The sequence below is a fragment of the Tachysurus vachellii genome, chromosome 24 (assembly GCF_030014155.1).
Source record: "Tachysurus vachellii isolate PV-2020 chromosome 24, HZAU_Pvac_v1, whole genome shotgun sequence".
NCBI classification, from domain to species: domain Eukaryota; kingdom Metazoa; phylum Chordata; class Actinopteri; order Siluriformes; family Bagridae; genus Tachysurus; species Tachysurus vachellii.
The window spans coordinates 10,205,120-10,230,028 of record NC_083483.1 but is presented as its reverse complement, the minus strand read 5'-3'; the positions used below and the strand labels follow the sequence as shown (position 1 = coordinate 10,230,028).

Here is a 24,909-nt window from a genome sequence, read left to right as displayed (position 1 = left end):
TTTGTGTGCACATTTTTTTTCCATTTCCGATGAGCAGTACATGACCTCAGCAAAGCGAGAAGCAGATAACACCAGTGCCACTGCTTTTATAGCATTAATGTGTGTGTGTGTGTGTGTGTGTGTGTGTGTGTGTGTGTGCTCGCTCCTCTAGCGCTGTACGATGGGAGTTTATTGATATCCCCCATCTGTAACCAAATATTCACTATGCAGTCTTTCAGTCAACTTGCTCAAGCCCTAAATCTCCTGTACACACACACACACACACACACACACACACACACACACACACACTGTGGTGAAAACCTTTGCTTTTATGATGGACTTCTTTGCCTTCAGCCAGAAGAGAGTTAAAGTTCTTCTTTTCTGTTTTATTCATGTGTGTGAATGAGCTGACACGTATTTAAGGATTGTACTGGGGTGGGCGGGGCTTGTACGGGTGGGCGGGGCTTGTTCCTATTATAGGGCGGGGTTTAGACCAGGGATCAGTTAGTCCAATGCTGTAAAGTGTATCGATTGCATGTTATCTCAGATGTAACTGCCATTGATTTGACTTATTGATGGGAGGGAAGGGGCATAAAACTATCTATTTATGATTTTTACATATTATAAATATATATAAATATATATTCTGTACTTTTTATTTTCATCGTGTTCTTAGAAAAAGACACTTTTTTTTTTTTGCTTTGTCTTCTTACCTTGTTTGAATATTTGCAATATGACGTTTTTATTTTTTATCCTTGCTTGATTTCATGCTGTTCTCGTTTATGGTCATCGGTTTATACGTGTGTAGCTTTTAGATCATCACCACGTTCCTGTCCCAGCGTCGTGCAAATCTTGCGTGCAAACGCGGGACGGATCGTGTTTATCCGTCGTTAAGTTTAGAAAGCCAAAACGTTTTGTCACGGTTGCGATGTTGTACAGTGAAAAATCTTCAGGGGTTATAATCTCACACCAAACCGAACAAAGACATCACGTCAAAGGTGTGTGTCCTTCCGTTGAACTCCTTCATCACCGTGGGTTTCTCACACACACACACACACACACACACACGTACACACACACCGTGTCTCTAGACCACGATCTTACCCCATGTGTATGTACTCGTTCTCTGGTCGTTCTTCAGTTCCTTCATGCTGTATATAGTTAGAAACGTCACCGTTCCGAGCTGCTGTTGCTTTCAGACTAATGGAATGTATCATTTTATTATCAAACTTTTCCACCTGAATTCCAGCTCAGACTCCGAATCAGTCTGCTGTGTTCAGTAGGACGTGTCAGTGATCATCCCAAACCTGTAGGATTACACCGATAAAACCTTTTTTTTTTTTTTTTTTTTGATTATTTATTTATTTTTTTGTTTGTTTCTTTATTACTTTGGTGCCAACAGCTGTAATTAGGCCGCTTTAATTCTTCTGCCGTAGAACAGTACGAGAATCTCCTGTCTGTGGGATTTACTGTGGTGTAACGTAACGCACGTGCTGTAGGTAAATACAACAAATCTGAAATTTCACACAGCCCTGTTTATAGAACAAAAACCCCCGCAGCATCACAGCGTTATCCATGCTTTTGTGTTTCTCTCCTTTTTTTTTTTTTTCACCCACATTTATATCCCTCTTAGTCTCATTTTTGTCACTATTTCAAATGAATTCAATGCCATTATATTGTGAATACCTCAGGATTTTTTTGAGAAGAAAAAAAAACATTTAAGAACTTAAAACAAATAAATCCAAAAAACTTAAAAATTCTGGTGTGTTTTCAGTCTTTTCTTTTTAAACTTATGGTCAATATGGATTTGAATATAAAGTAGGCTGTGTTTTATAATAAAGGATTGTTCATTTTAAACGCGGCGAGGCGGCTCGTCTGTACACGTGCACGTGCAGCATTATTAACAGACATCAACAGCGATCTCTCTTTCTCTTCTGCTCCAGCTAACGGACCGTTAGTCTGATTTGTCTTTGAGAAAACACACAAGATACACACTGAAAACACACAAGATACACACTGAAAACACACAAGATACACACTGAAAACAAAACACACAAGATACACACTGAAAACACACAAGATACACAATGAAAACAAAACACACAAGATACACACTGAAAACAAAACACACAAGATACACAGATCAAACTAAATCTTCTCCCATTTTAAACACACTGATGTACGTTAGAGGCTGACATTTTTTCGGGATTCCCGCGTTTCACGGGAATTCCACGGGAATCCCGTGGGATGGGAAACAAAATCACTATTAATCACGTAACTGGAATTGGGGGAATGTCAGCGGGAGTGGGCGGGACCACACAAATAGACATTTGATATAAATAAAAATATAATCTGTTTGCTTTGTATGGCTGGTTAAATGAATGAAAAAAAAACAACAAAACAAAACACGCGAGTGGGAGGGAATGGGAGTCATTCTTCTGGGATTGGGACGGGATGGGATTTTCCCCAATTTTTTTTGCGGGATTGGGATTGGGATGGGACGGGAATTTTTTTTTTTTTTTTGGGATTGGGACGGGAGAGGTTTGAAAATCCACTCCCGTGTCACCCTCTAATGTACATCACTAATCTTTCCGTTCACACTTTCAAACTGAATATCAGAAGGATTAGAACAATGATTTCCACAATTTAGAATGAATTAGGATTTATTCTTTAGCAGTGTTCGAGTCATCCATTACATTTGTTTAAATAGTAATGCAGAAAGTTTCAAATGAATAAATTATTCGTATTAATCAGTGCAAAAAAGCTAAAGCCGTCTACATAAAGAAACTACACCATAGAATTATTTCTCTACAACATTTCGTTCTGTTGCAATGGTTTGTTTTTTGTTTGTTTGTTTGTTTGTTGTTTTTTTCCAAAAAAAAGTTTGTTGTAAAACAAAAATAAAAAATATTTGCAAGACTTAAAAGTGGTTTTAGCAGGTAAAATTGAAATGCAAAACAAAAAAAAAAAAAAACAAAAAAAACCTTTAAATCTGGAGTTGTTAAAATGAGCGAGAGTGAATTCTCTCAGTGAAACTAACAGGAAATTTCGAACTACTGAAGGATCAGCAGGACCTGCTGACAATATTGCATGAATATTAATGTGCAAGAATTGAAGAAAAAAGAAAAGCAGCTCATATTTACTCTTAGACTATTTTCATTTCTTCAGTACACACAAATAATCCTGCAGCTCACGTCACGTCACTTCACGTCATGTCGCACGCTCCGTTTCTCACTTCCTGTTCTTTCCCTGCTTCAAAAGTACACTAAGATCTTGTACTATATTGAAATGATATTTCTGCGGACATTAAGTCCGGTTTCACTTCGACGCTTTGCGATGTATTAATATTAACGTTCCCTTATTTAGGCGAGACACTTCAGGGAAATAAATGTCACAGTGTTGTGCTAGACTGCATCTTGCTTGTTATTTCGCTGTTTTATTCTAATGCATTTGAATACATCATACATTTTTAGATGTACAGTACTGTGCAAAAGTTTTAGGCAGGTGTGAAAAAATGCTGTAAACAAAAAATGCTTTCAAAAATGGTTTATAAAAGTGAATTTATATAGTGAATGAACAAAAGAGAAATCTAAATCAAATCAATATTTGGTGTGACCGCCCTTTGCCTTCAAAACAGCAGCAATTCTTCTAGCTACACTTGCACACAGTTTTTGAAGGAACCCGGCTGGTAGGTTGTTCCAAACATCTTGGAGAACTGACCACAGATCTTCTGTGGATGTCGGCTTTCTCACATCCTTCTGTCTCTTCATGTAATCCCAGACACACTTGATGATGTTGAGATCAGGGCTCTGTGGGGGTCGTGCCATCACTTCATACTGGTTTGAAGGCAAAACGGTAGCAACAACAAATATTGATTTGATTTAGATTTTTCTTTTGTTTGCTCACTTTGCATTTTGTAACTTGACAGAAATAAACGCTCATTATTTACATTTCTGAAAGCATTCTTTGTTTACAGCATTTTTTCACACCTGCCTAAAACTTTTGCGCAGTACTGTATATTTCTATGCAGTTCATATTATTTTTTTAATGAAACATTAAACGTTTTTCTCTTAAGAGCATCTTCACTGTGAACTAAATATTTTAGTTCTACCAAGATTACATTATTAAGTATGCAAACGTATGCAAATATATGCATATTACATTCCATTTAGGTGTTTTACATAAATCTTTGTCAAATTTAAAAAAAAAAAAAATTCCAGTAGAAAAAAATGTAAGAATATCAACTGGTAAAAAGTGACTGTGATATCTGTTGTTGTAAACTTTCACCCTATTCACCTGTAGTGTCTTGCCTTATAGACGGGCCGATTATTATATATTAATTAACTCCAAATGTTCCTAAATTTTGTGTCATTTTTGTCACATACGAGACGTTCATTACTTATGTGGCTCATTGTTAATGTTGTTGATTAATCGTTGATGGTAAGTTGTAGGTGTTAATAATACTTATTAATAAATAAGTAACTAATAATAAAATTCAATGAATCCGTTAAATCACCTCAGTTTAGTGAAGCTTATTCTTACCTAGTGCACTTTTAAAGCTGTCTTTCTATGTTAGTTCAGTACATTCCTGTCTTCTCTTTACTCCACCACTTTATTTCTAAGCTCTGTCTCTCCCTCTTCTCTGTAATGTAGTTATTTCTAGAAGCTCTGAGTGTTTCTTATTTCTGTGAGCTCTTCACCACACACACACACACACACACACACACACACACCTGTCATGACACTTCCAGTTCTCTGGCACTGTTATCAGATATCCTGGGATGATGTCACACAGTTTATACTGGCCATTATTCTGAGCTAGAGTGTCTTTAATAAGGGGGAAAAAACAAGCAAAAAAAATGATAAAACAGAGAGTTAGAGCCCTTTAACACTCAACTCCCATGATCCTTACTGTGATGTTTTTTTTTTCCTTTGCTTGTTTTTCCACCTCACACAACTAGAGCAGCTCGAGCCACCGTTTTTTCTCGTGGTGGCTTCAGTGGTACCACTGTATTTTTGAGCAGTTATCTTTGGTTGTCCGTCTTCCTCCTTGACTCCTCTTCCTCAGACGGATATGTGGAGGGACGATGCTACTCTTCCATACTTGGAAAAGGATCATGATGCCACGTCGCTTCTGTCTGGTCAGCAGTCGGAGAGCTCGGAGCACGTGTTGGACTCGCTGGGGTTCTTTCTCCGCTGACGGACCGATTTCTCTTCATCCTACAGACACACACACACACACACACACACACACACACAATATCGCATGTGCAGCATTCATAAATAAATATGAATTAATAAGGAAATATGTTTTTGGTGTGTGTGTGTGTGTGTGTGTGAACTCACAGGGAGAAAAATATCATTTGCTCCCCATTCTCCAGGTGACTGGTCTTCAGGGTCATCAGCTTCCTCCTCCTCTTCCTCACCTTCCTCTTCTCTCACCGTGTCCATTCCGTCTTCCTCGTACTCTGTCAGTCCATCTGACTCCTCTGCTACACACAAACAAAACCATTATCAATATTATCAATAAGTTTCAGTGCTAAACTTATTAACATGAGCATGCTGGGAATAGTGTCTGAGATATATGATGATGTAACAGCACTGTACTTATGTTAGTAAGTAAGTAAGTAAATCAGGTCAACAGATCCATTCGATCGCACCGAGCATTGAAAGTTTGTAATTTATAATTGATTTACCATCAGCGCCTATGTAGATCGGCACAGGTTCAATCCTGGAAACGATCTCAGCCAGATCGGTGAAATCTGCACCGGGACATGTGTAGCTCTACAGTACAACAAACAAAGCATCATAAATGAACCCACCCCAGTCAGCGCTTTTCTCCACAGCTGCTCTGTGATGTAGCATGAAAAGATTCTGTGGCTTCATGTGTCCCAGAGGAAGAAACTGTTTGAGCCTTACCAAGTGTCAGGGAAAGAAACTTGCAAATGACCAAATCACAGATTTTGCCCCGTATGTGTCAGGTGTTACTTATTTTGATTATGAACAGAATTTTTGAAACTCTTGAGAAACTCACGTCGGTCTTGCTGTCGGTGTAGTCGGCCGAGCGGTGGTCTTTCAGCATGTTCTCTATGATGTCACCACGTTCCCAGCCAGTAAACAGCAGCTTCCCGTGTTGGTATCCAATGTCCTGCGCATGAATAACATGTGTAAGTGTACATTATTACAAGAGCTATTTGGGTAACATTCTTCGTGTAAATTTCATCTTAATCTCAGATCGTCTAAAATAAATTTCTTTCTGTGGATTCTGACACTGTACATGCTACATGATTATCTGTAGTCATGGAAAAAAAAGGAGGTTTTCAAGGAAGAATCAAGCTTCTGACACAAATTATTCTGTCCTAGCTCAATGCTCATTTGGGCTAAAGGGGAAAAACTGTAAATTGTGAATTTCATATGAAAGCTAACTTTGAAATGATCAAAGTTTTGTGGACACCAAACCATCACATCCATAACCATCCTTTTCCAGATTGAGTTCCCCTTTGTTGTTATAATAAGCTCCAGCCTACTAGGTGTTGGAGCATGTCTGTGGGTTTTGTTATCATTCAGCTACAAGAGCATCAGTGAGATCAGACACTGATGTTGAGTGAGTGTTCCAGTTCATCCCAAAGGTGTTCAGTAGGGTTGAGTCAGAGTCAGGGCTCTGTGCAGGACACTTGAGTTCTTCCACTCCAACCATGACAAACCATGTCTTTTTGAGCTGTCAGCATGGCAGATAGGACCCAAATGCCAAAAGCTGAGGAAGCCTTAGGATTAAAATATTTAAACAGCAACAAAACAGTCGTAAAAACATCCATAATCTGAACACAGAATCAAGCTGTCCAATAATCCAGCCGATCAGCAAACAGAGCAAAGTAGGTCAGGCAGACAACAGGCAGGGTCAAAACCTGTACAGTAACACAATAACAGACAGCAAAATGGCGGGATGACTCAATGAGAGAGTGTTGGCGGTGTGTTTATATAGGTCCGGTGAGGATAAAATGGAGGATGCCAAAGAAGCACTTCATACAAGATAGCCAACAACCCTGAAGTGACATTGTGGAGGCTCGAACCAGGAAATGCATGTTGACAAGAGCTCGCTTTGTGCACGGGGCATTGTCATGTTGGAGCAGGTTTAAGCCTCTTAGTTTCATGGAAGGGAAACTGTAACACTATTGTGTGATTCCAACTTTGTGGCAACATTTTGGGAAAGAACCGCACACTGTAAGGGTCTGATTGTCAGGTGTCCACAAACTTTGGGCATACAGTATACATGCATTATCAAGTGAGGCCAAATATGATAAAGTGTCTGAAAGAAACTCTCACATAGATCTCATCAAATTTGCCGAAGTCCATGGTCTTGAAGCGGTCAATGGGCGGCCGAATGTACTCGCAGTAGCCACTCTTTTTGACCAGCTCCAGTTGCCGGACACACGAAACGTACGCCAGTCGGGACTGGATCTCAGCCATATCAGGCACCTAACACAAGAGATGTTTACTGCTGTTAATCACATTAAAATAGCTCGAGGATAGAGTTTAGATACAGTTTGAACATGGGTTTCCAATTTACAATTCAGATACTATTATCCAAGGAATCAAATTATGTGATTCAAACATAGTGTTTCAACATATGAGTGAGTTATGGTCTAATACAATTGCATTATTAAATGAATTTGTTAGTTCTCACCTTAACTTTCTCTGCCCACGGGTTGATCCGTTTCCACAGCAACCACCAGCCAGACAGACTGTCACCATAGTTACATAGGTCAGTTTCATCCTGGCTGCCCACATCAATAGCGATGACCGTTTTGGCTCCCATATTGCGAGCAATGTCCGCTGTGGGCCATTACAATTGCACACATATCCAAGAAAACATCCGAGTGGCAGCAGGAGGAAGCAAACTTTGCTGTTATTATTTTTTGAAAGCAGCGCAGTTTTGACTTTCTTATTCAAACATGCAACTACCACCAGTAAGCTGCGCACACCACTGTTCATACATTTCATTACGATTCATGCCAATTAACAGACACATATTTCTGCACAGATAGAGACTGTGGTTAATGCAGCTTATTGATGTGTGTTTGGGCCTGAGAGACTAAAGACTGGGACAGGACCATCAAGAACCATTTAAAAGCAGATTTATTAACTGTGATCTGGCCTGAAAGCTTTGTTACTGATCTGTACAAAGAAGACAAAGAGGAACATTACTAAAGCTGCATTCAGACAACCGACTGGCATCCATCTAGACTTAGCATACTGAAAAAAATGTTGTTGCAATGGTAAAGCCCAAATGAAGCTCAAGATAAAGTGGACTCGAAACTGAACTTAAATGTGGTTTCAAAGGCCTAATCTTCCCAGCCGATGAGTCTTTCATGCCCAGTATGAAATAGAAAATTAAACAGTAAAATGACACAACAAAATGCAACACCGTTTTTTCACCTGATGAGTATCAATTAATTCTGTTTGGTTTGAATACTATTTGTAATAATGATAATAATAATAATAATAATAATAATAAAAATAATAACAAAAATAAAAATAAAATAATACTAATACTAATACTAATAATAATAATAATAATTAATTGCAATAGTGTATTCACCTCTTTTTAATTTTTGCCCAATCATAAACCAGACAGAATGATGAATGATTAACATTGCCATTTTTTTCATGTTGCATGTTTAAAGATTTTTGGAGATTTCATGTTGCCTCTAAATAACATCTATCTTGTTATGCTTTCATACAATCAGACAACACAACCAGACATGGACAGAGTTTCCCGAAACCATGGGAGCTCATTATCATAACAATAATGAAGCCAATTTAATTCGAAAATTCTTTCTAACACTTCAGGTAATATTAAGGCTAGAAAGATTTTGCGGGAAACTGGGCCCAGTCCTTTTACAACCCACAACATATTGGATCAGCAGACCGCCCCATGTCTTTCCAGAGGCCCAGCTAATAGAGGTTGTCCCTGCACAAGGCTCTACTTGCCTGGTAGGTTGTTGATGTAGCCGCCGTCCATGAGCAGGTTGCCATCTTTGGGGTCGCAAAGGGGCGGCAGGTACCCGGAGAGGGTCATGCTCGCCCGCACATAGCGCCACAGAGAGCCTGCCACACGGGGGAGGGAGGGAGGAGGAATATAGCCTCTTAATAACCTCGGAATAATGACTAATGTCTACGGAAAAGTAGAGGTTAGCGGTGCGCAGACCAGCGGGGGGAATGCATAACGATGGGCACCCCGTGGATGGTGTGTGGGAGCCATGGGTAATCGCACCTCATGTGTGTATGTGTGATTTCTGAGATTATATTAGCAATTATGCTTTGACTTAAAAACACAGACTTCAAACTCTCTGCCTCACACTGAGCTTGGAGGTGATTTTTTTAATGATATATTTATATAGACATAAGCAGACACACATATATGCATATGTATTTAGATTTTTGATAGTAATGCATTTATTATATAAATGTTTGTCATTTTGACTAATGCTCATCAGTTTGGAAACATGAGATTTCCTAACAGACTTTTTCTTTTTAAGCCATGTTAAGAAATGTTTATAATCTGAGAGGAATTCTGGGGTGAATTTTTAAGTCTTCGTCAATGCTGTTAAAAATGAATAGATAGAAAACCTGACAGGATTTGTGATGAAATCTGTGAGATATCTTACTAAATGTTTAACCTTACCAGATCTACATTTCTAGGAAGATTTTTAGGTCATATAGATAAATGCTTACAATTTTACTTTGTAAGCTAGCTAATTAGATAATATGAGCTAATCTGACAGGAACTCTGAGGTAAATCTTTTTTATTAATGATAAAAGGTGTTACTAAAAAATTCTGCCCGGCTAGTCATTAGCTTCCTTTAGCTAAACTGACAGGATTTCTGAGGGACGTTTTCCAGAAACATTCATAAACATTGTAAGAAGCACTGCTAATGCTAGCCAGATTAAAGTAAGCTAACCTGGTAGGATTTCACAGTTAATTCCCAAGTTATCTTCAACAATGTTTGTAACCTCTATGGTTTATACACACAGCTAATTATTAACAAACATTAAATGGATTCTGGGGAATTTTAAAATAATTTAACCCAGATAAATTCCAGTTATATTATTGCACTTATTCTGATATGTTAGATTAGATCTAATTTTGTTGAAGAAATATTTATTTAGTATTTAGATTAATTAATACGGTAGGACAAACTATACTGTGCTATGCTTAATGACAACATGCTCTAACTGGTTTTGCAGACAATCCTTAACTTTTAGCTAATAAGTCACTTATAGCTTTGTTAGTAGGAGGAATAAAACACATATCATCACTACTACACTACACAGTAAGCTAACCTGACAGGATATTAGAGAAAACCTTCCCTCCCAGTTTATATTAGAGTTCTGCTTATATCCATATCTATCCAACTCTATTAAAATGTCTATTCATTTATATTTAGTACCCGTTTAGACAGTATTTTGCATGTGCACACTAATATTCCAGCAGAGAACTTTGAGGAGCTAGTGTTTTACAGTCAGTCTCAGTGAACATGTCAGGTTCAGCCAGCCAGTCTCGCCCTGCGGTGCTGAGATCAACCAGCAGGAGGCAGGAGAACTGTGGTAGCAGCATGGGTTGGAAGGAGAGACGGGGCACCATAGAGAAAGAGAATAACACAGACAGGTTTGATCTGATCACAGCGTGAATATAAAGGGCAAAACGTGGCATACGACTGAGCCAAAAAAAAAAATAAAAAATTAAAAGGAGTGTTAGGTGAGAAGTGCATCTTTTAAGTAGCCACAAATTATTTAATCAAACATTCCTGTTTTTGTTGTGAAGGGTCCATAGTGCATCACATAAGAATTAAATGCTCACATCGGTTAGAGTGTAAAAACCAATAAAGTGCCCATGCAAACTCAACCAAGGAAATAACAAGGTTGCACAAGACATAGGTTAGCTTAACATAGAGGAAGTGTTCTGCAGAAGTACGCCTTGATGCATCCAAGCAAAGAAAGGAAAAACTTCAGCATTCTTAATGGTAGAACAAATAAAACAAAGCTATGCTTTACAAAGATGACATTATTGAATACTAAGCTGCCACTTTTTGTATAGTCATAATATGTCCTACCTAAAGTTTTAACTGTGACCTACCTGAACTTTTCATATACTCTGTAAAAGCCAAATCACACCTTCAACCCACACTGCCAAAGCCTACCTCAATTAGTCTCAAAATCAAAGTCTAAGCTTAAAGACCATACTTATTTACACATTAGAGGCTTAATTTAAATCTAAACTAAATTTAAAAACACTCTAGGCGTCAATATCAACAATATGTATTAAATATTTTAGGGCTGGTGTGTGTTAAGCTTGTTAAGCTGTCCGTGTGTTAAGGACAGGCAAAAGCTTATAGCTTGACAGTGAGGTGTAATGCATGCACAAATACCATATATAGTGGTATATCTGTAAAGAGTGTAAAGAACAAGCTACATCATCCTATTATTAGTGCAAATTTAGGAAGGATGATGCAATTCTTGCTTACAAGGATTAGTTAAATTTAGTATTAAAGGAATGGCTTGACGTTAAAAATGCTCTAATGGACATGAGACAAAATGATGACCATTAGCTTTTATTCACTGCAATCTGTTAACATCAACCATTTCTTAAAAAAACACAGATTATTAAAAAACTAATAACACTGAGTCACTCGCTTCTGCTCCATCTCATTTTGGACGCTTTAATCTTTCCTTCCAATCCATGGGTTCCTAATGTCCACCTGGTCAATACTGGGTTAGTACCAAAAAAATGAGGGGAGGCTGAATGAGCGGTCGCCATAGAGGTTGTGGGTTGTATTTTTTTTGTTTTTTTTGGGGGGTTCTTGTTTAGAGGATGATACTATAGGGATTATCAGACTGTAAGGGGGATTATCGCTGACCTGGGACATTGTTTACATAGCAACCATCCACGAGGAGGTGGCCATCCTTGGGATCGCAGAGAGGAGGTAAATAGGGGGTGTAGGAGGCACTGGATCTAACATAGCGCCACACACAGCCTGGCAAAAATGAAGATGGAATCAAAACCAAACCCCAGTTGATTGTGAGAGAGAGAGAGAGAGAGAGAGAGAGAGAGAGAGAGAGAGAGAGAGAGAGAGAGAGCGAGAGAGAGAGAGAGAGAGGGAGAGAGACTGAAAGAGTGTGACCTTAACAAAAAAAAGAGGAATAAGAATGATGAGCCAGAAATGCACAATGATAAGGACAGACAGGCAAAGAATTACAGTGGAAATGAGACATCAAATGAAGGAATATATATTGTTGAAGTGATAAAAGGTTGAAATAAAAAAATAAATGAACTGATTTCAGTTTTCTGTTATGGTTTCTCCATAACCCCATCACCACTGTTTAAGCTAGGATTCCCATCAACTCACTTTTATAATTATAAAGAAATAAACAGATTTATAACTTAATCAATTTCTTAACAGTTGTACATCTGTTGTATATGTAAAGATACTGCAAGTGTTAGCACACACCAATGCATTGTTACAGATGATAGTCAATTCAAGTCAAACAGGAAGAAGAGATAAGAAGAGAGAGAGGAAAAGAGAGCGAGAGGAAGTAAAGGGAGAGATAAACAAGCCCATTGCACATACTGACCAAACATATGACAACACAGTAATGCTTTCTCTAAAAGGAGTTACCTCAGGTTTTGTCTAATTGCACATGAATACAACAAAACCTTCTAAAAAGTGTAATGGCTGAAAACATTTTTTACTGCATTACTCCTGTGTGTAAATGTTCTAGAAATATAGATGAGAAAAGTTTGGGTATGACCTTCTTTCATGTCTGTCCTATTCAAAGACCTTTATAATAGGTTAATAGGTTATAACCTATAATAACCTAATAGGTTATGATTTTTTAGACTCTTTAAAAACCTAGTGAAACCTAGTGAATTTCTTGTCCATGATAATGTCTCATTTTGCCAGCTACAGTGGATGCAGTGGATAGAGACTAAGTCAAAAATTGCTGGAGCATCAGACATAAACCCCAGAAAATTCTTTAATCAATAATTGTATAAGTGTATTGGCTCAATAAGGAAAGAATGCACCAATGGACTCAAGCATCAACACCTGGACCATGACCGTCCCCTGAAAATAGACAAGTCCTCCATCCACACTACAAAGTCAAAATCATTCTGCAGGGACTGTTCGCAAGATGTAAGAAGCTTTACATTTCACCCTTGACTCCATCTGTCGGTGGTCATATCACGGGATTAGTGCTTTGTGAGCAAAGCTACGACATCAGACTACCGCTAGAAGAGCAGTCCCAAAAGTGATGCTTGACAAAGACACAACAGGAAACAGCTTTCTGTACAGCCCTACTACAGTAGCAAAAGAAGCACTAACACAACCTCTACACCAAATGATGGCTAATTAACAGATATGACAATGCTATGTAATTGAACATACAGAAGATCTTGGTAACTGGGTAGAAAATGGACTGTTCTAGGAATTTATGGATGGAATGAAAGAAGATGAATCGAAGATCAACGGGGAAAAAAACAGTAAGAGAAAGAAAGGATAGACAAGGATAGATTTTGGATTTATATTAGTCATGCCAAGCTTGTCATGCAGCCCCCAAACCAGAGAGGAAAAACTAGTAAGACTGAAGGACCAAGTACAATCCCAAAATCCACTGCATCAGCATACAAGGCGGGAAAAAAATCACATTGGTGCTGAATTTTAAACGTTTTTATCACCTGCTATCCACTCTGATCAGCAATTTAATTTTTAATGAAATGCAATAAAATTTTGGTTGATTGGACATTACAGTTGGATTTGGGAATAAAGTAATGGTCCATCATCAAGAGATTCAAAAGCAGTTAGTAGGTAGAACTGAGGCAGTGAAAGTATTAATATTTCGGTAAGATGGATGATAAGGTATATACATAACAGAATGACCATTCTCCAGATCTCACAGTGTAATAACAACACATCATCTTCACTTCAACCTCCGAAGGCCAATTATACAGTCTTAACACGTGCAGCATCGACAGCTTCGAGCACGCTTAACTCTTTTTATCAGTACGCTGACTTTCTGTTCCAAATCGACTTATCAGACATTTTCAATCTGCAAGGTCTATATACAGTTGTGCTCAAAAGTTTGCATACCCATAAAGAAAATGTTAAACTGTCATTTATTTTAAAAATATGACTGATAATGCAAAATATTTAAGGATAGTGGTCAAGTGAAGTCGCACGTATTTGGCCACATTATAAACACACAGGTTGACACACAGAGGTTTTAATAGCTATTAAAGGGAAAGTTTCCACACCTGTGACTCAATGTAATTGTAATTAATGTTTTTGCATAAATAGTCAGCGAGTTTCTCAGCTCATGAGGTGATGCACTGACGTGGCTGGATACTGCACCATGGGGAAGACAAAAGAACTGCTAATGAACCTGCATAATAAGGTAGGTAAACTTTATAAAGCATGAAAAGACTGCATGCCATCATTGATGCTAAAGTGGACAACCAATACACAATATTAAGAAATAAAGGTATGCAAACTTTTAAACAGAGATCATTTTCTTTTTTCTTGTTTTGTTTGATGATTGTTCCATTCTGTTAAGCTGTACATATTAATTTGAGTCCTACAAGAAATAAAATAAATGAGTCTTGCCTTCTCACTCATGCTTCCTTTAAAAAAATGGTACACATCTTGCGAATTCTCCCAAGGTCTGCACACTTTTAAGCACCACTGTAAACGTAATCAGACTCTGTTGGCTTTCGGTTTGAGTTGTGTGTATCTCTGTTAATAATCTTACACAGTATTTTAGTGGTTGAAGATAATGCCTTCAGATTTTAGATGATTACAATTGTAGTATCATAGAGAGCAGAAATCTCTATTTACTTTTGTATACATTTGTGTGTCTAAAACTAAGCATCTTTCATCTTCTGGAACTTCTATGAATATACTAAACCTAGTAGGTGAGGGAAAAACAACTACAAATTTATTTTTAAAGCCCTTAGTATTTAATTTTATGAGTCATTAATCATCCCTGTGGAGTGACATGACAAACACATTCAATGCTGAACTTTACAAATGATGGCCTCTTATAAAAATAGCTAATATTAGTTCTTAATTCCTGTAAAATGCAGTGTTTCTGTGGAGTCTGAAATTGTGTGTCGTGTATATATGTGAAGTATAATTGTGTCTCATGGTAAAGTTACAGGTAACACCGAACAAAGCTTTAAGCTCGGTCTCTACTCACCATCTTTATGCACCCGCATTGAAGATGCTGTGATGTCAGTGGTCACGTTGAAATAAGGCAGCCACAAGTCCTGCAAAATCAAGTAACTCATCAATCTGAAGAGCAAAGAGGTTATAAACTTGACATAGTCGAGTTACAACACCTTTTAAATTAATTTATCCATACATTCATTTTTGCTGTTGAATTCTAGTGAGAACGTGGTAATTAACTTATAACAGCATGGCTCTTCCACTTGTATTGACTGCAAGGTAAGAACAACTTATACTATGTGTTTATACTCATGTGCATGCTCTAATATCATTTTTCTATCATTTCTATAGTACTCAGTCACACAGACTGTACAGTAAACTCTCAAATAATAAAGGAATACTTATAAATATTACTCTGGGGAAGATGTTGCTGCGTTTTTTTCACTATTGGAAGGCCTTGCATCTTTTGCATTGTAATTCCTCTGTTGACAAATTTATTTATTTGTATTTATTTAATTTTGACTGTTTATAGATGCTATAACATAAAAGATAACCTGTTTTGGAACCCTTCCACAAACTACAAACGGATAAAACACAAAAAAGGTACAATTATATTAATCTGTGGAAAATGTTCCTTGTCATGTTTTGCTCTTACACACACACAACTCCTTGGACTGTGCATTGAGACATTAAACCAGGCAAGTTACAGATGCAGCCATATCAGGGTTCCCCTAATAGTTAGTACCATAAACCTACCTAATTAAAAAAAATAAATAAAATAATAATAATAATAATAATAATAATAATAATAATAATAATAATAATAATTTCCCCCACTAATTTGCAGGTAGTTAAAAAATGAAACTAAAAACAAAATAAAGCAAACAATTCTGTAGTCTCACCTCAATTTGCTTGTCTTCAAACACGTTGGAAATGCTGGTGTTGAAGGTGGAGCCAGAGAACATGGAGGTGATGGGATAAGTTAGATCTAGCACAGTTTTAAACACAGAGTTCATCGCCTGCGGTTGCAAGAAAACATGTTCGCAATGTTAATAAAGCAGAGAACAAATGCTTTTCCAGGCCAATATCTTCCTCGTCCTAAGTTACACCACAGTAAAGTTGATTCTGTGCTAATCTTCCCTTCCCTACAATATCTGTTAAGTGAATAAAGCTGCTATACCTTAGACCACTCTCTCGCTCTCTGCTTCACCCGAACAGCGCTCCTCTCCTCTGCGTACAGTGCGCCGATGAACGAGCCAATAGATGTTCCACCCACTAAATCGATAGGAATCCCCGCCTCCTCCATGGCTTTGATAACACCAACATGTGAGCAGCCCCTAGGATAATATGCAGATATATGAATAACACATTCAGAATAAAAAAAAAATGAGTGATTAGAAATGTAATGTACTACTGTATGAAGCTGCTCACACCTAAATGTGGATTTATATTAACATGGCCCATGTGGAAAAATACAGAAACACACAAAAACTGTAATGCTGCTCACCTTGCTCCTCCTCCTCCTAGTACCAGAGCAATGCTATTTCCTGTGAGGACTCGAGCCAGACGGGAGAAATCACTGTGTCTGTCTGCCGTCTTCTCAAACATTTTCTCATACACCTCTCTCTGTTAAACACACACACACACACATCACAAACACATCAAGACCGACACTATATTATACCTACGTACACTACAGAATGGCTGTGACTTTAAAAGCATTTTATTTATCTAAAATTATTGAAATTAGCAGCAGTAGTAAAGCACTATGTGTTTGTATCACATAAAACACCTAATCACACTTTCATAGATGCAAAAGTGTTATATAATAATAATAATAATAATAATAACAATAATAATAATAATAATAATAACAACATAAGAATAGTATAAAACATAATAATAATCATTAGGTAAAGTGAAATCTTTCCAGAATTTTTTTCTCACTTTATTTCATTAGTGAGGTGAAGTGACGTGGCAGCTGGAAATTGGTTACTAGTCACAATTATTTAATCTTTCAGAACACATTTTCATGTTTAATTTCAAAAATCTTATGATTTATAACTCTTACGTCAAGGGCCAAAGGTCATTTGGTCATATGTTTAATAAAGAACTTTCCAATGTGGAGTTTTCTCTTAAATATTTTATAAATATATATATAATATAAATATAACTGCAAAAAAGTAAAATTCACTCCTCACACTTGTCATATTCTGCAACAAAAAAAAGTGAAGCCACTGGGCTGATAAATTCATTACCAGTCTGGTGGGACTCCTGCGTGAGAACACTCGACGTGGGCATTTGAGATGAAGGTGACCAGAACACCAGCTACGCATGTTAAGCCACTCCACAGTTCTAGAGGGACCTGGGCCATCTTCACGGTGTAGCAGAACCAGCTGCTTCAGAGCCCGCACTGCCGTGTTCTCCAGCATCTGCTCCAGCTGTAAAGAACAACGAAGAAAGCGTTAGCTCATTGGTTACGATGCTGGACTACTGATAGGAAGGTTGTGAGATCAAATCCCAGGACCACTGAGCGCTGCCACTGTTGAGCAAACCCCTTGAACCTCAACTGCTCAGTTGTATAAAAAATTATATAAAACGTAAGTAAATATAAATATACAAACAAGAACGTCAGACCCGGATGTGCACACAAACCAGTTTAGTGTATGATTATGTAGAAATGTGTTCACGCTACACACCTGACCAAGACTGGGCTCCTGGTCTCCGAGGCCAACAATAAGGATGCAGTCTGCTTGTCTGAGACAGCGCTGGGTCCATGGAGTCATACTGCTGTCAGTCTGATACAGAACTATACGATTGATGTCCTCCTGCTGGGCCAACCAGCCTGACAACCTGTACTCATGAATGCTGGGAAAAAGATAGACAAGAGAGGAATTCTCGCTTCTGATTGGTTAGAAGGTGTATTGGTTCGCAGCTCTGATAGTCGTGCTGACTGCGAGGCAGATGATCCGAAAAATTGCACAGATATTCTATGTATTTTAATTATTTAACACAAATCAACACAATTATGATGTGAAATGTCTAATGAAAAGAGAATACAAAAATGAGCAAATTGCTGTATAAGAAGAATAAAACACTGCAGGACATGCCGTGAGAGGAAGATAATCGTCTTTGGTGTGATAAAACGTCCCACTACACCGCACCTGATGTTTTTTTCCTCTAACAGCTCGACCTGTTGTGTTTTACCCCTAACCGTCTCTCGATCGTGTCTAATCTGTCTCTTACCTTTCTAAAGCAGAAGCTCCAAGTCTCTCTCTGATAATATCACTCATCAGCAGTAAAGTGGGTCCTTAAAGATAAATATGGAAATAAATGAAAAAAAAATAGTAGCATGGTTTATATTATAATTAAGGTCCAGTGGTTATGTACAAATCTTTATTTAAAAAACAAAAGTCAATATCCAATTTTCTCAAAAAATAAAATAAATAAATAAATAAATAAATAATAAAAAAAAATACACATTTCGACTATTAACACAAGTATTAATCCTATATTTTATATTATTATGTTAACTACAACTGATGTATATAATATTCACTAAACAGACGGACATTGCTTATTAAATCTGAGATGTTTAATAGCATTGATCTTAAATGTTCTCGCCTGGATCCTATACAGCGTATAGAGTCAGGTTCATGGCCACTTTTCGTGTCCTGCTCTAGCAAAGGCATCAGCTAGCATTAGTCATATATTAATGCTAGTAAGCATTTGAAAGCTAAGTAGTTTGTACCTATGGCACTGAGCGCGTGACTGAGCTCCAGGTTAAAGGCATTGATTGGCACTTCGTCACAAACAGGAAGTACAGCCACAGTGGAGAGGTTGCTGGCTGGATTGGTGACATCAGGGCTGGATGCCATGCTGGGCAAACCCAAAGCTGAACCTGCAAAAAGATGATCGTGTACATTTTCAGTGAGGATATAAAGAAGAAACAGATCTTTGTTTTCTGTCATTTTCTGTTTAAATGTAACTATGTACTGACCTAAAGGTCCACGGGGCTGCTGAAGGTTTCCTAGAATTTTCTGTCCCAACAAATGGATCAGTCGAGTAACAACCTACACACACGTATACACACATGAATATATACAACAATTCAGATCAGATTAATGATTGTATTTAAAGTGTGTGATGTACCTGAGGATAACGTCGCTTGATGTTGTTTAGTGTTCCTTCTGGAAGTTTCACCAGTTCTGTGTCTCGGACTGCGTGAACAGTCGTCGCACGAGGCTGCCTGGTCAAAGCCTCTACCTGAAAATCATATATACAGAAAATCTAAACATAACAGATAATATAAACAATGGTTAAGATCCTAAGATGAATACATTCAGTCTTTCTCTAGCCATCATTCCAAGATAAAAGATCTCAATCCTAGATTTTTGGTTAATTTGGTTCCTTCCAGCCAATTTGTAGGATTATATAATGAAGATTCTCTAACAACAAAGCTGAATTGTGAGCTTGAGGATTAGGGATATTTTGTTCGGTAGCTGGTTTTGGTTACATTTCACCATTGTGTACATTTCACCATTAAGCACCAAAGCACTGAACACACTCAAATTTGGACAATGGCTGAATTTTGGTGATAATGACACTAAATTGGCTGCCAGCAAGCATATCACATTATCTATTCTAAGCCCATTGCTCTGTCCATCCATCCACCCATCCATCCATGTTATGACCCACAGTCCTGGGGCCTGGGGTCTTTACAACGGGGCATAAAGCGAGGGACAATAGAGTTGCCAATCAGCCTAAAAAGCACATTTTGCACTGGGGAAGAAACCGACGTACCTAATGAAGTACCATGAAGTACAGTAAAGTGAGTAAACTCAATACTTGTAGGAGGTAAGAGAGTCTGGATCAATCCACTGATTAAATGAACTCACCACTCCAATGAGATCTCCTCTACCATACTCTCCTACTAGCTCCTTTTTTCCGTTCGTCTTCCGGATGACGGAGCGCAGACGACCGTTCAGCACGATGTAGGTGCAGTCTGACTGATCGTCCTGCCTAAAGAAGAAAGCATATACTGTGAATAAAAAATTCAGCTTGATTTAATTCAAAACGTGTTTCTAATTCCAGTACTGCAGCACCTGTAGAGAGCACGTCCAGCCTCCACAGCCATCCAGTCTATGGCAAAATCCATCTGCCTTACGAATGGAGACATGCGGATGGCCACAGTGTGAGCTGCACTCAGGACCACACTGGGCTGCTCCCTCATGATCCTACACACACACACACACACACACACACAAAACAAGCTTCATTCAGCACAAGAAACACACTAGTTTTCAATACTTGTGGTAAGCACAAGTATTTAAAGAAAAAAGAAAACAACTTTAGGTCTTAATAACCTTTACAAATTATTTAAATCGTCTGTGATTTAGATCTGAGACTTTATCGACTTCTTTAATCTATAATATTATTTTTCCACTGGCTGGAGTTTATCCAGTTCAAAAGCACAGATTACTGTAAAGCATTCTTCGACAGGATTCCAAACTATAAACCTTTCAATCTAAATCTAATCTAAAAAATCGGCGAGAAACATTTAAATCTTACCTACTTAATGTCTTCTTATCTAAAATCTTCTTATCTGATATTTCTTAAGCCTCTGAGCAATTCAACACATAACATTTCTCTCTTTTCATTTCCCTATTTTTTTGCCTTTTTTTATAGTATAATATTCCATGACTGTTGGTTTCCGACAACAGAACCAATAAAGACGATCTACTTAAAGCCTAAGAAATGAAATTGTAAATATACAAATATTCAGCTGTTTCCATGTTCCCACAAAATGCTGAATTCTTCTTTCATGTGTGTAAGTTTCTAAATCGGATCTGTAGCATGTAAGGAACTAAACACTTTTACAGAAAAACGATCGGTGACAGCAGGATTAAGTGCTAATCCGTGACTAAATGTTAACACCAAGTTGATTATTTTCCAACAACGGCATGTCTGGAAGTCTTTTATCCGTCTTCTACCACAGCAGTTTGCCAAACAATTTATTTTATTGATAAACAAAACACCATATTTTCCTCCATTTATAATTATGTTTAATGGATTAGAATGTTTCTTAAAGTGAAGTTTGTTCCAGGGATCACTTCCAGAAATCGTGTCTCTGAAGACGTTCCTGTGTCAGAAAACCTAAAGTTACGGCTTTATCTCTGACCGTTACGAAGCATTGACGCTAAAGACGCCTTCCGAAAAATCTATACCGACGATGACATAAAAGAAAAGAATCAACACCTTCTGAATAATCAGACTTTCATTTTTAATGAAAACTCGTACTTTAATGTATCTGACTCACTCATAGAAATCCGATTTGGAGATCCTGAGGAAGGTGCAGTCGCGAAGGGCACGGACAGTGAAGATGAGCGGTTCTCCGGTCAACACGGCCAGCTGACCCACCATCTCACCAGGCTGCGTCACGAACAAGCAAACGTCCTCCTGCTTGTCGATCATGCGCTGATACACGTGCAAGCAGCCAGACAACACAAAATGAAGACTCACATCCTGACAGAGAGGAAAATAAGACGCTGTTATTCTCTCACTCTTTTAGTCATTCATTTTCTCCAATACAATTTCTCCAGACAGAGCTTGGGCTGTTGTGGCAAGATTGTAGAGCATAAGAATGAATTTCCTTTACAGTCAGTAATGTCCCGTGATCATGTGCATATGTAAAAAAAATTGTGCACTTCTTACACTAATGAAAACGAAAAGGCTTGTGAACGAAATATCTAGAATTATTTTTCATAATAGTTAAGTGGTTTTTGAGCTAAAGTGAGAAGATACACGATTTCGTCATTAATTATGAAATTATTCTACAGTAAATTAAATTATCTTCTTGGCAAATATGTGTAACCTTATTTACACACTGTTCATCCATGATCATTATAAGAAGAAAAATAGCATGTAGTTCAGATTCATTTTACATATGATAAGATTAATAAGACACGTCAGTGACACGTTCAAACCACGTTTTTTTTTTTTTGTTTTTTTTTTTTTAACAGGCCTGAAGGCTTTAGGCTTTGATATAACTTAGAGAAGCATGAAGGATAGAGATAAAGACAGAAAGATGTGGTGGAGTAGGTGTACCTGGTCTCCCTGTCTGGCCAGGACGGAGCCTGCTTTGGCATGATGCAAGGTCACTCGTCCGTTCAGTAGTGCAGGGTCCTGATAAACGACACAGAAGGAGGAATGATGGAGTGTGGGTTGTAATCAACCTCAGAAATTGACCCAAATGTTATATTGTGAATGATCTGAGACTGGAATTTATGTATGGATATTGAATGTGGCTTAAAATAGAATTGTGTGCATGTTTTTCTATTCTACAGCAGTACATATACATCACCGTACCTCGATTTTCATTAATTTCAGGAACTCTTTCTGAGCCTCCTCAAACAGGGTGGCATTAGGTCGTCCTGGCAACGGACCATAAACGTTCTCTGTGCCCACTTCCTCCTCGGGGTACAAGTACACACCCGATGGCACCTCATCTACTGTTACCTTTCTCTCTCGCTGGTCCTAAAATACACAAATATAACACTAGTCAGAAATGGAGATTTCTTTATTTCACATGAATTCAGAGAAAACTGATATAACTAATATATCAGCACATATTCAAAATAAGCAGTATTTAAATAAAATTTAAATAAAATTTGAATTCATAATCATACATCTTTTAAGGACTTTCAAAGACCCTTAGAGATCGTGTTTGATGTGAGCTTGTGTGTGTGTGTGTGTGTGTGTGTGTGTGTGGCCCTGTAGACCTACGCTGTCTTAATAAGGAGTGACTAAGCCATTTTCATATAAAAAAAAGTGTGTGTGTGTGTGTGTGTGTGTGTGTGTTTCTAACCCGTGAGAACGTGGGTGCTGCAGGTGTTCCATCCTCGGCAGACACAGAAATGCGGCCCCTTTCATATGCCATGTCGAAATCCGAACGCAGGCTCTTTTGCATACCTGCAAGCCCAACACACACACACGCGCGCACACACACACACACACACACGCACACACACAATGACTGGAATAACATTCCCGTTACACTGTGAGAATCATAAGTATAATAAGTTTCATAAGTATAATAAGTTTAATATAATGTTGTTAACAGTTACGGTTCTATTTGTTTTGTTTAGGTATCACACACTAAAACTATTCCTGATTCAACAAAAAGACAAAGCAACAAGATACATGCTTCACTTCAGACACACTTGCACACAAAATGCATTCACACACACACACAAACTCACACACGCACACACACACTCACCAGCAATGTCCACAGGCATGGAGATAGCCCTGCTCAGGGTCGGGATGGTGCTGCCTTCTTTCCCATGATCCACTGCTTGAATTTAATCAATAAAAATGCATGTTTTTCATTTAATATTTATTATTCAGTTAAAGAATTCCGTGCTTCATGCTGATGTGCTGATGTAACAGAGGCATTTAATATGACATTTTTATTATCGTGTCTCTCTCTCCTCCCCACAAATAATCATAAGCAGTAACATTACTACTATGAGCTTTACTGCTACAACAGTCGTGTGGCACCTTCTTTGATTTCACACACCAGTTAACCTCATTACTGTATGGACAGACTTTTGGGTTGTGTTAGAGGTAAATAAACACTGTGTGCTTTGACCTGTTCTTGTTTAGTCTTCCAGCTCTCTGCGTTCTTACCGGTGGCGTCTCGGACGGCGGCTTCCCGCTGGTCCTCTGGCACGTTGAGGCTGCTGAAGCGTTTGCTGTGGCGTACAGGGCTGGTGCGACTGGCGTGTGGCGAGAGAATGGGTAAACGCAGTGGCTGCATCTCCTGAGAAAAGAACATCCGAGTTAAAAATGTGTAATGACTTATAACATAATCATGACAACTTTACCCTTTACCAAACAATATGATGTACCATGTGAAAGAAAAGTCTGTTTGTCGTTTACTGACAATTTAAATATCTCATTTTTCAGTGGAATATGTGTGTGTGTGTGTCTTACATGGCAGAAGAGCTCATTAGTGAGACCTAGGTAGTTGTGTAATGCCAGGACTGTCACTCTCTGCAGCCTCACCATGATGATCTGCAGACAGAAAAAGACCATCTACTGTAACAACCATACATATAGCATTTATAGTAAACGCTTAAGCTTGAGCTATTTAGAAGCTTCAGTAAAATAGATCAGAACACACACACACACAGACCTGCACCACTCGCACTAAACTCTCTGGGTATTTCTCAATGATGGACAGAAAAGCCTCAACAGGCAGACGGAGGACTGTGGACACTTCTGCAGCTCTGGCAGACACAGTCCGATACGGCCTCTGGTGACCCTGCAACACACACACACACACACACACACACACACAGATTACAATGTTTTTTTTTATTTGAAATACCTTGTCTCATTTGCATGTATTTACCTACATACCAAACGCATAACGAATACAGTGATGTGTGTGTGGCTTACAGTGATGACGTCAAGAATGCTCAATAGACTATGAACCGAATCTCCTGGAAACACCTCTTTCACCACTCCATCCTTCCCATCCTTCAGCGAGTGAGAGAGAGAGAGAGAGAGAGAGAGAGAGAGAGTGAGAGAGAGAGAGAGAATAATTTCCCAAATTATTCAAATATTTTGCAGATTAGTGGCTAAAATAATGCCTACAAATTCAAATAATCTGCCAAATAACAGCCCCAAATATTCCTCA

At 38.2% G+C, this 24,909-nt stretch overlaps 1 protein-coding gene across 5 annotated transcripts in view; it reads right to left on the bottom strand.

Annotated features, from left to right (window-relative positions):
• Nucleotides 1-2,618: 2,618 nt before the first annotated feature.
• Nucleotides 2,619-24,909, bottom strand: part of pnpla6 (patatin-like phospholipase domain containing 6) — a 29,952-nt gene continuing 7,661 nt past the window's right edge. Inside the window, exons 8-35 of one of the 5 annotated variants that reach the window (XM_060859981.1) lie at nucleotides 24,669-24,749; nucleotides 24,403-24,531; nucleotides 24,201-24,281; nucleotides 23,895-24,027; nucleotides 23,485-23,559; nucleotides 23,071-23,174; nucleotides 22,572-22,739; nucleotides 22,311-22,388; nucleotides 21,523-21,728; nucleotides 20,309-20,440; nucleotides 20,102-20,225; nucleotides 19,356-19,469; nucleotides 19,204-19,276; nucleotides 18,955-19,104; nucleotides 18,450-18,513; nucleotides 17,903-18,071; nucleotides 17,462-17,644; nucleotides 16,711-16,829; nucleotides 16,384-16,540; nucleotides 16,106-16,222; nucleotides 15,235-15,304; nucleotides 11,901-12,017; nucleotides 7,667-7,815; nucleotides 7,306-7,458; nucleotides 6,017-6,130; nucleotides 5,679-5,766; nucleotides 5,329-5,474; nucleotides 2,619-5,202 (exon numbers count right to left, since the gene is read on the bottom strand). In XM_060859981.1, the coding sequence (XP_060715964.1) occupies nucleotides 5,125-5,202; nucleotides 5,329-5,474; nucleotides 5,679-5,766; nucleotides 6,017-6,130; nucleotides 7,306-7,458; nucleotides 7,667-7,815; nucleotides 11,901-12,017; nucleotides 15,235-15,304; nucleotides 16,106-16,222; nucleotides 16,384-16,540; nucleotides 16,711-16,829; nucleotides 17,462-17,644; nucleotides 17,903-18,071; nucleotides 18,450-18,513; nucleotides 18,955-19,104; nucleotides 19,204-19,276; nucleotides 19,356-19,469; nucleotides 20,102-20,225; nucleotides 20,309-20,440; nucleotides 21,523-21,728; nucleotides 22,311-22,388; nucleotides 22,572-22,739; nucleotides 23,071-23,174; nucleotides 23,485-23,559; nucleotides 23,895-24,027; nucleotides 24,201-24,281; nucleotides 24,403-24,531; nucleotides 24,669-24,749 (3,372 nt within the window). In that variant the 3' untranslated portion in view covers nucleotides 2,619-5,124. Of the gene's footprint in view, nucleotides 5,203-5,328; nucleotides 5,475-5,678; nucleotides 5,767-6,016; nucleotides 6,131-7,305; nucleotides 7,459-7,666; nucleotides 7,816-8,973; nucleotides 9,091-11,900; nucleotides 12,018-15,234; nucleotides 15,305-16,105; nucleotides 16,223-16,383; nucleotides 16,541-16,710; nucleotides 16,830-17,461; nucleotides 17,645-17,902; nucleotides 18,072-18,449; nucleotides 18,514-18,954; nucleotides 19,105-19,203; nucleotides 19,277-19,355; nucleotides 19,470-20,101; nucleotides 20,226-20,308; nucleotides 20,441-21,522; nucleotides 21,729-22,310; nucleotides 22,389-22,571; nucleotides 22,740-23,070; nucleotides 23,175-23,484; nucleotides 23,560-23,894; nucleotides 24,028-24,200; nucleotides 24,282-24,402; nucleotides 24,532-24,668; nucleotides 24,750-24,909 lie in introns of all 5 variants that reach the window. The other 4 variants (XM_060859980.1, XM_060859982.1, XM_060859983.1 and 1 more) reach the window with 4 other exon arrangements.